Source organism: Octodon degus, unplaced genomic scaffold (genome assembly GCF_000260255.1).
Source record: "Octodon degus isolate 3935 unplaced genomic scaffold, OctDeg1.0 scaffold00134, whole genome shotgun sequence".
Taxonomy (NCBI): domain Eukaryota; kingdom Metazoa; phylum Chordata; class Mammalia; order Rodentia; family Octodontidae; genus Octodon; species Octodon degus.
The window spans coordinates 3,156,723-3,167,954 of record NW_004524710.1 but is presented as its reverse complement, the minus strand read 5'-3'; the positions used below and the strand labels follow the sequence as shown (position 1 = coordinate 3,167,954).

Here is an 11,232-nt window from a genome sequence, read left to right as displayed (position 1 = left end):
GATTGAAGTATATTTGGACTCCTTACGTGTGCATGTTGGCAGCGTTTGGTGTGTGTTCTCCTGAGCTTTGGATGACTCTTTTCAAGTGGCTTCGACTAAGAACTGTGCATCCAATATTGTTGGTAAGCCATTGTTAAAATACTTGTTTCTCTTCCATTTATACAAAATCAAATGGGAATAATGGAAATAGTGAGTACAGTTACAGTAGCCTGAATAAATCACACATGACTTACAGATAGAATACTAGATCACCCAAGAAGCATTTTATACATTTTGATCTATACATCCTAAAATTAAAGTGTAAAAATTCAAATGAACCTATGAGAGACCACTAGAAATTCTTTTTTTTTTTTTTTTACATTTGTTTAGTGTGTGTGTGTGTGTATGTGTGTGTGTGGCCAGCTCAGCCCACGTGGGGGCAGGGCTGGCTGGCATGTGGAGCTGGGGGATCGAACCGCGGTCCCTGTGCTTTGCCAAGCTTGTTCCAAGTAGGTGTTTTAGACCACTGCTCCATCTCTCCAGCCCTAGAAATTCTTTATAAACTGATTTCTTAAAAGATGTAAGAAATTAAATTTATTTATTTGAACATTTTTAAGGTAATGTGGTGATATGTATGTATTTATTTGAGATAGGGTCTCACTAAGTGGTCCAAGCTGTCCTCGAACTCATTGTATAGCTCAAGTTGGCCTCAAATTCATGTCAGTCTTCCTGTCTCAGCCTCTCAAGTTAGGCATGTATTACCACACGTGCTTATTTATTTGTTGTTGTTTAAAAAATTGTCATTTTAACAATCTGAGTTAGTAACAAATTATAAAATTATCTTTCATGTTACTGTACATTGTATTATGGGCCAATTGAAAACTCTAGATTATATATGCAGGTTTCTTTTTATCCTTAATTTCTATTACTGTCACTTAGAAGTGAAAGCGATTTGTAAAATCATGCATTTGTGAATACAAATGCCAAAAGTTATGCATGCAAGTTAATGCACAACCAAAAGTGTACACTGTTTATTAGTACAGTTGTAGTACAGTTGTGTGTTAAGTTAGCCAATACAAATGCAGTTTTTCTGGGATATTTCACTCCATTTAGCTATTTATTTTTTAAAAGACAAAGGTTTTTTTAGTTTATTTTTTTGAGACATCTCACCATATAATTCAGGCTGGCCTTGTGCTCTCTTTTGTAGCTCCCAGGCTGTTTTTTCAAACTCAAAGACATCCTTTTGTCTTAAGTTCCCAAGTTCTGGGATTACAGGCATGTGTCACCATGCCCAGTTAAGAGACAAAGTCTTCTCATGTTGCTTAGACTGGCTCCAAATTCCTAGGCTCAAGTGATCCTCCTGCCTCAGCCACCCGAGTAGTATAGGCATGCAGCAGCACAACCAACTTTAATTTTTATGTTTTAAAATTTGATTTAGAGCTGGTGGGATAGCTCAGCAGACTAAGTGCCTGCTTTGGCAAGTGCAGGGATCAGGGTTCAATTCTGGATCTTACATGCTTTGCTGGTCCCACCTCCGGTGCTTGCTTAGCTGACAAATGAGTCCAGGCATGGTGGTGTACTCCTGTAATCCCAGCACTGGGGAGGCTGAAAACAGGAGGATCACTATGAGTCCGAGCTATGTGGTGAGACCTGTAACAAACACATAAATAAATTTAAAAAATTTTGATTTAGAACTATTTTGTGTTTTCCATGTGAGTAAGACATTTACAGTGTGCCTACTATATGCTATAGATAAATAAAACATTATCAGCACGAAGCCCCAAGTTCTATCCCCAACATCATCAAACAAATGAAACCATGATTAGTTTTCTCAAGTATATTATAATCTATTGGGCATTTAAAAAGAAGATAGAAGAAGTCAGGTCTAGAGGTGTAATTCAGTGGTAGAGTGCTCTATAACACTAAAAAAAATTTAGAACACTGAGAAGGATTACTTCGTTAAGTATTCTTAGGGATTCAAGGAAGATTTTTCCAATCTGAAATTTATTTTTGTTGTTTTCTTTTGGGTTTTTGCAACAGGGTCTTGCCGTGTAGTTCAGGCTGGCCTTGAACTCACTGTGTAGCCTAGGCTGACCTTGAATTCGCAGTAGTCCTCCTATCTTGGCCACCAAGGGCTGGGATTACAGGTGTACACCATCACATCTTATTCTCCAATCTAAAATTTGAAAAATGATGAGTTGTAAGACAAATGTAAAAGAAAAAAGGGTAAAAGGAAGAGATAGATTTAGGCAAAGAACATGATGTAATCAAAAGAAATAAGAAACATGGAACAGTTTAGTTTTGTTGACACATAAAATGTAAGATAAGAGTGGCTGAGAAATCAGACTGAAGCCTGAGGCACAAGGATTGCTGGAAATTGGGTTAAACATGGAGGGGGCTGGTGAGATGGCTCAGTGGTCTAAATCACCTACTTAAAACAAGCTTAGCAAAGCACAGGGACCGCGGTTCAATCCCCCAGCACCACATGCCAGCCAGCCCCGCCCCCTGGTGGGCTTAGCTGGCCACACACACACACAAATAAATAAATTTGGAAACAAAAAAAAAACATGGAGGGATGAGAAAGATACACAGACCAGTGGATCATGAGTTATGCAACAACTTGGGGCGATAAGAAAAACAGGTTTTGGCAGGAAGGTGACAAATATGTTTAGTAATTACATCACTGGACATGGATGCACATGCCTGCAATCCCAGCACTTAGGAAGCTGAGGCAGGAGAGTCACTGCAAGTTGAAGACCAATCTGGGCTACATAGCAAAACTCTACCTAAAAAAAAAAAAAAAATTATATATATATATGTATATATATTTATGATGTTGTGTTTTACTAGTCTTATTCTTGGAGGAATTTTTTTGGTGGGTAGCTGGTGCCAGGAATTGAACTTGGGACTTTGTGCTTGCGAAGCAGGCACTTGTGCCACTGAGCTATATCCTCAGCCCCATTCTTGGAAAAATTTGTAATGTAGTAGTACATTAATATGTGGTAGCTATTTTTCCTGTGTTACTTCATTGTCTTTTTTGTTGTGGTGGTTAGCTTTTCATGTAGAAGTTTATAATTCCTTGTAAGTTCTTCATAATATAAATATCTAGAAAAATGTTCAAATTTTGTTTTACTATTTGAAATATTACTATTATAAGCACTATTTTTTAAATGGTGTCCTTTAAACTTATATAGTACATGTGTGTATCTTCCTTTATGTCCAGCTTAATTTGTTTGAAAATAATTAACTTTAACTCATTCATCTCACTTTGTAAACTAGATTCCATGCCAACTGTTCTCGTTCTCTTTCTCTCTCTCTCTCTCTCTCTCTCTCTCTCTCTCTCTCTCTCTCTCTCTCTCTCTCTCTCTCTCTCTCTTTCTTTCTTTCTTTCTGTGATAGGACCTTGCTACCTAGGCTTGCCTTGATACACTTTGTACCACATGCTGGTCTCCTCCCTCAGCCTACTGAGTGCCAGGATTATAGGCGTGCACCACCTTCCTAGCCCAACTGCACTTTCTCTGACTGAAACTTTTTTTTTTGGTACCGGGAATCAAATTCAGGACCTCGCACTTACCAGGCAGGTGCTTATGTCGCCAAGCTTTATCTCCAGTCCTCTGACTGAAATTTTTATACCTATGAGGGTATTCAGTTGGTATTCAGAGCTAGTTCCTCTGAAGTGTACACTAAAATATGTTTATTCATAAACCTTTTGCTTTCACCTTTTAGGCTCTTATTCTGAGCATGGCTGTGCCCACCATAATAGGTCTCAGTTTATGGAAAGAGGTAAGAAAACCAGGTTTTATATTACTAACATGTACTTCATCTACAAGGTGGTCGTGATAAACATATGTAGGTAGGAACCATGTTAAAACGCTGTTCTGATGAAGTATGAAACACTTAGCAGTGCTTTTTTTCTTATCATTAGGAATGTGATATTTTTATTTAATGTGATATTTATATTAAGAGCCAAAATATTTTTAAAGTGCTTCCACCTGGTGCAGCTTTCTGTAATCTAATGCCATAGTTAATTCAATTATAAATGACAAAGGAAATTTCTGAATAAATAAGCCCAATACTTGTAAATGTTTCAATAACTCCATTTTTTTTTTTTTTTTTTTTTTTTTTTTGCGGAACTGGGTATTGAACTCAGGCCCTTGTGCTTGCCAGGGAAGCACTTATTCTACTGAGCCATCTCCCCAGCCCCAACTCCAAAATTTTGATAGCTATAAAATTATATAAATTCTTTGGCCTACTTTTTTTTGAGATAAGGTCTTGCTTTGTAGTTTAGGCTGGCCTTGAACTCCCTGTGAATCCAGGGCTGCCCTTGGACTCCTGATGATCTTCTGTCCTCAGTCTCCAGAATGCTGGGATTACAGGCATGCACCACCATGCCCGGCTTTGGTTTATTCTTTTTTTTTTTTTTTTTTTTTTTTTTTTTTGCGGTACCAGAGATTGAACTCAGGACTTGCTAAGCAAGCACTTATTCTACTGAGCTATCTCCCTAGTATGGTTTATTCTTACAAAAAGTTAAAATAAATGACAATAAATCAAATTATTTGACCTGAATTGTACTTGTTTAGTATGTGTGTGCATGAAAGATATAAATGGTAATTGTTTGTTAATATTAAAATTATTTATTGAGTCTAGACAGTGAATTAATCAGAAAGTAGATCATGTGGCTTGAGAAATGTGAGAAAGTAGAGATCTATGTCATTTTGTCTTTGTAAGTAGTGTTGCAGTAGCATTTGCTTTAAATTAGTCTTAAAATTCTCTGGGATAATTTTAACCTTTCTAGTTTCTTATACTACCTCTTGAGAATTTTGTTTTGCATTTTAGTTTTTTCCCAGATTAATGACAGAATTAACAGAACTACAAGAATTCTATGATCCAGATACAGTGGAACTTATGACCTGGATAAAGTAAGAATTGAATTGTCCAGCACCATTTTTAAGTTATTAATTTAGCTATTGTAATTGCATGCTATCTAGAGAATTCAGGGGAAAGAATAAATCATTTTCCAAATTGTCTTACAACTCAAAAATTGTTGTTTTAGGGACAGACAAATAGCTCAGTGGATTAAAGCTCCTGCAAGCAGGCACAGGGGCTGGAGGTTCAATCCCCGGGCCTGTGCTGAGATTGCAGTTGAGATGAGGCATGGTGGCGCATGCTTGGAATCCCAACTATTTGGAGGCTGTAAACAGGGCGGATCACTATGAGTCTGATCTAGTAGTGAGACCCTGCGTACTCTGAGGACCTTTCCCTAAAATACCAAAAAAAAAAAAAAAAGAAGAAGAAGAAAGTTGTTTTATGTTTTGGGGGACATTTAGTTTTTTGTTTGTAGGTGTTTGGGTTGATTTTTTTTTTTTTTTTTTTTTTTTTTTTTTGAGACAGGGACTTAATTGGTAGCTTAGACTGGCCCTGGCTGGCCTAGAACTGAACAGTGATCCTCCTGTCTCAGCCTTCCAATCCCTGGGATTACAGGCTCTTGCCTCTATGCCCAGCTAGTATTTTAGTAGACTTTATAATTCTCATTTCCTAATTAAGCTCACCTTCAGGAACCTGAAAATGCAATAAATAAGAGATTCAAGACTACCACTGTCAAACATCTAGAAATACAAAATAGATACATTTTTATTTAGAGAGTCAAGAGAATCCTTCTTTTGCTGTGAGTTTCAGGGATTGGCAGTAGTTGCTGCTCTTGATAGCCAGGGTGTTTAGATTTTAATTCCCAGGTAGGAGAAAGGATGTGGTCTTGGTCCTTTGACAGCAAACGATAGCACTGAGATCCGCTCCAACATATAGGAACTTTGAAAGGCTATACTGTCAGTGAAAACAAAAGCGCCTACAAAGGAATCACTAAGTGGCAGAAAATAAATGACAGGCTGAGGAGTAACTTGGTAATAGAACACTTCTGGGTTAAGTCTCTACTGTTGCCCAGAACAACAAAAAAGTTTATTCTTGCCACTGTCCATTTATTTTGCATTATTTTTAAAAGCATTATTACTACCCAGCACATATGTTTGTTTGTTGTCTCCTTCTGCTGCTGCTTTTCAAAAAAAGTTTCTTCAGCATTGAAATCACTGCTTGTCATATGTGACTCAGGTTGTTTTGGTTTTGAGGGTTTTTTTTTTTTTTAATGAATTCAGAAATGAAATAAAAATTGATGTTGAAATTTAAGTGAATTTTACATTGTCAGTTGTCTGATGTTTCACAGTTGGTATAAATTAGTGGTCTTAATTGCACACTCCCTCCCTTCTCATTGTGTGACTCGTTTGGCTCTTTGCAGAAGACAGGCTCCGGTTGCAGCTGTGTTTGCAGGGAGTCCACAATTAATGGGTGCCATTAAACTGTGCACTGGATGGGTGGTGACAAGCCTGCCTCTCTATAACGATGATGATCTTCTGATGAGAAACGAAAATGTAAGGCATTTTACACGCTATATTTGGTTCTTTCATAAAGCATTGTATTTTACTATAGTTCTGCAGAGATGTATATATTTCTACTTAGCTAAGAAAAGTCATTTTTAGGCAAGATCAGTATATTCAGATTGTTATGGCCTGAACAACCTAAATAATTCTAGATGACTCAATTAGTTTTAGTTTTTAAAGGATATATAATACATTTAGCCAAAGGGAAACTCAGAGTTAAAATTGTGAGTTCTTTGTTTCATGAACAGTACTGTTTTTCTAGGGAAAACATTTGCTTTTCCACCAAGCATCCAGGGAACTGATGTGTAATATTTTAGTAAGGGAAACTGTGCTTTGAAGATGTTGTGATTCTTGTCGTTGTAGGAAGCAAGGCAGTTGGCAAAACTGTTGATTCACTGTGGCTTCCTAAGCTACAATTCTATTTATTAAAAATTGTGGTTACTTTTTGATTTGAGGGGTTTGTGGGTTAGCTCAATTGTTTAAAGCGCCTGCTTGAGCAGACTCAGGTGCAGGGGACCGTGGTTCAATCCCTAGCTCACCAACCACACAAGACCTGCCCTTAAGGCACCTGAACTAGGAAAAAGAAACCAAAAACAAATCCTTATTTTTTGATTTGAGCACTTATTAATCCTTCAGATCAAATGAGGTTAAGAATGCAGAGTTAGAGCACTTGGACTCAAATTCTAACTTGGCCACATACTAGCTTTGAGATCTTGAATAAGTTACTGAATGTGGAAGTAATAATAGTGCTCTCCTCCTGCTTGACAGTTAAATGACATAATGTGCTATGCTTAAAATGCAGCAAACTTTAAAATTAGTTATGATGTTTTATTATGCACTATTAAATCATAAGTGTGTATGCATGCATACATACATGTACAAAGCACATGGAGGAGTCCAGAAGCAAGAGCAATCAGTTCTGCTACAGAAATCATAAAGATCATTCCTCTTGATGTGAGTCTTGAAAACTGATTAGAAATTTGTTTGGAAAAGGAATGCATGTGATTCCAGGATGAAAAAAGTTATACAGAGATATTTCCATGGCCACAAAACTAGAATATAAAGTGGAAGCCCAATTCCGAAGGACCTGTAACATCATGCTGAAGGATTTAGACTTGTCCTTGAGGCATTTAGAGACAAGGCCTTTAATAAGCCTGGCAGTGGAGTGATTAGATCTGTTTTAGAGTTAATTATGGTCATGGCAGAAAGAGCAGATTGAAGCAGGCCTGGGAGAGATAAGAGTGGGGAGGTTGACCTCAGGGTGACTTGCCTGGAAGACAGTAGCCACCTGGTCTTAGTTAGCATTTGCAGTACTTGAGAGATGTTGCTCAGCCAAAATGTAGACAGCATGCTCCTGAGCTTGTATTTTTTGTAGATCTAACACAAATAACTATGGCTTTTTTGAGTCAGGCTCTCACTATATAGCTCAAGATGGCCTTCAATTCCCTGTGTAGCACAGGCTGGCCTCAAACTTGTGATAATCTTCCTACCTCAGCCTGTTTTCTTTAATAGGACTTTTTTCTAGAAGAGAATTTCAGAATCACTTATAATTAGGTCACAGTTCTAGTAAAGTTCTATTTATTTATTATTTATTTTGTATTTTAGGAAAGGGTCTACAGGGTGTTCAGGGTCTCACTACTAGATTGGACTTGTAGGGCTGGTGAGATGGCTCAGTGGTCTAAAGCACCTACTTAGAACAAGCTTAACAAAGCACAGGGACCGCGGTTCAATCCCCAGCACCACATGCCAGCCAGCCCCGCCCCCTGGTGGGCTGAGCTGGCCACACACACACACACACACACATAAATAAATAAAATTAAAAAAAAATAGATTGAACTTTTAGTGATCTGCCTGTTTACAGCCTCCCAAGAGCTGGGAGTACAGGCGTGCACTACATGCCCAGTGCCCAGTCTCAATTGCTGTCTCAACATGCCCTGGGAGCGGGGCTGGCTTGGCAGGCCCAGGGATTGACACCCCAATCCCTGTGCCTCTTTACAGGCACTTTAATCCACTGAGCTATTTGGCTGGCCCTAAAGTTCTAAATAATTAACATTTTAGAATTTTCAGAGTTTTTAGAATTTTCAGTTTTATGGAAGTAGTAACCATGACTCTGAAAATAGTAAATATGTTTCATCTCAAACCTTTATCTTTGTCTATACTATGTAGTACATAGCAGATACCAAATAAATGTATTGTTTTATTAAAATCTAAATAGGGTGCCGGGGAGATAGCGTCACAGTCTAAGTGCCTGCCTGGCAAGGACAGGGTTTGATCCCTGGACTGCATGCTGTGCTTCCTATAGTCCCAGTGCTGCGGAGGTTGAGACAGGAGCAGCACTACAAGTCTGAGTTGCATAGTGAGACCCTGTACCAAATAAATAAAAGATTTTTTTTTTTTTTTTTTTTTTTTTTTCAGAACCGGGGATTGAACTCAGGTCCTTGCGCTTGCCAGGCCAAGTGCTTATTCCACTGAGCTATCTCCCCGGCCCAATAAAAGATTTTTTAAAAAAATCCAAATAGAACTCCAGAAATAAGACTATATCATATAGGCATTGTCTCTAATTAAAATACAGGACTAATCTTTGCCCAATTTCCTGACCAGTTATTTGTAACCTGGGATACTTATGTCCCCAGTTGACATTTGGCAATGTTAGATAGAGATGCTTGTGATTGGTACAGTGGATGGAGGGTTCTATAGGCATCTAGGGTTGTCTCGGTTACTTTTCTCTTGTTGCTAGGACAAAATACCTGACACCCAAAATTAAGGAAGTAAAGGTTTATTTAGCTCAGTTTGTGGTGGTTTCAGTCTATACTCCGTTCCAAGGCAGAATGGCACATGGCAGAGGGCAGCAGCTCATGGCAGCAGAAAACTACAAAACAGTAAGAACGAAAAGGGAAGAGTAGTGGTGGCAGTGGCAGCATTCCCTTGCATTGCATTCAGGCTACCCGCCCAAGGGCGAGTGGATCACTCACACCTGTAATCCCAGCATTGGATCATGAATTAATCACAAATTCTAGGGCCTGCCAAATAGTTCAGTGTATTAAAGCTCCTGCAAGCAGGCTCAGGAGCAGGGTTTCGATCCCAGGGCCTGTTGTGCCGGCCCCACCTCCGGGGCACACTGAGACGGCAATTGAGACTGGGCATGGTGGTGTGCCTGTAATCCCAGCTCTTGGGAGGCTGTAAACAGGTGGATCACTATGAGTCTGATCTAGTAGTAAGACCCTGAACACACTGCAGACCCTTTTTTTTGTAGACAAAAAGAAAATAAAATCACAAATTCTAGAGGACTGCCCCAGGGACTGCATGAGGCTTTGGGGAGACATCTAGACACAAACCATAGCAGGGGTGGAAACTGGGAGTGCTGCTGAGCTGGTGAGCCTGTCCTAGGCTGGAGTCATGTCATTGCCTTTGTGCAGAAACATCCTTAATGCCCAGTTTGTTACATTTTCCTAAAACTTAAAAACAAAAAATAAAACAACCATTAGTATGTTTAGTCTGGATAAGATAGAACCATTCCCCTTAAAACTTATTTAGCACAAGGAAATGATCGAGTACCTCTCTTTTGATCTGTTAACATTCTGTGTGGTACCCGTGTCCATGGGTATTGAACCTGAAGGTGCCAGGGAGCTATCACCCATCACCCATGACCTGTGGTACGAAGCTACTGAGTGTTCTTCAAGTAGTTTGGAATGCTGCCCAGGGTGGATTTTAAGTCTCTGTATTTTCAGGACAAAAGGTGTGCAATACTGAAAGGATTGGCAGAGTTGTTGCCTTGCATGTATGAAGCCCTGGATTTAATCCTCATCACTCCAAAAAAAAATTGACCAGACCATACCTAATTCTGACAAAGGCATCTCCTGCCTCTTGCCCTCTTAGGGGCCGGGGAGATGGCTCAGTGGAATAAGCACTTCCCTGGCAAGCGCAAGGGTCTGAGTTCAATCCTCGGTTCCATTAAGAAAAGAGCACCTCTTGCCCTCTTGTTTGTAAACATAAAGTAGAAGCCTAAACAATTAGGAATTTTTAAAATAAAGTTTGTTTTCTTTTTTGGCCCACTCAGCACCCCCCTGAGGGCGGGGCTGGTATGGTGTGTGGTGCCAGGGATTGAACCGCAGTCCCCTTCACTGGCCTAAGCAGGTGCGTTAGACCGCTGAGTGCTATCGCTGGCCCCTTAAAGTTTTAAGCAGAGTGTAGCGTTACATGCCTATAATACCACCTCTTGGGAGGCTGAGGCAGGAAGATCAAGGTGAGTTGAAGGCCAGCCTGCATTACATACGAAGACTCTGTCTTTAAAAAAGAAAAAAAAAAAAGAGGAAGCTATAAAATAAACATTTTATTTAAAAAAATTTTTAAGTTTGGTGAAGGATTTAGCTCAGTGGTACAGTACCTGCCTAGCAAGTGTGAGGTCCTGAGTTTGATTGCCAGTCCCATCCGTCTATCCTCCACACACCCACCGCCACAAAAATAGGCCTATAAAAAGATTGCCAGTACTGTGTACTGCAGAGAGTTTCTGTTCGCCCTTCACCTACCTGTTCTCTTAACATCACATTTTATGTAACTCTGGCACATTTATCAAATCTCAGAAATTAGCACTGATGCAATACAGTTAACTGAACTCCAGACTTTATTTGGATTTCATCAGTCTTTCCATGAATGTCCTTCTCCTGGTCCCATGTCTAAATTAAGAAACCACATTGCATAAGTTTAAAACTAGAGTGTATTTATTTATTTTATTTTTTCAGAACTAGGGATTGAACTCAGGCCCTTGTGCTTGCCAGGCAAGCACTTATTCTACTGAGCTGTCCCCTTGGCGCCCTAGAGTATATTT

At 39.3% G+C, this 11,232-nt stretch overlaps 1 protein-coding gene across 3 annotated transcripts in view; it reads left to right on the top strand.

The window, feature by feature from the left end:
* Dpy19l4 (dpy-19 like 4) overlaps positions 1-11,232 on the top strand; it is an 87,219-nt gene that overhangs the window by 65,790 nt on the left and 10,197 nt on the right. For all 3 annotated transcript variants that reach the window (XM_023701362.1, XM_023701361.1, XM_023701363.1), the window contains 4 exons: positions 1-122; positions 3,706-3,762; positions 4,816-4,898; positions 6,266-6,398. In XM_023701362.1, coding sequence (XP_023557130.1) covers positions 1-122; positions 3,706-3,762; positions 4,816-4,898; positions 6,266-6,398 — 395 coding nt within the window. The remainder of the gene's footprint in view (positions 123-3,705; positions 3,763-4,815; positions 4,899-6,265; positions 6,399-11,232) is intronic.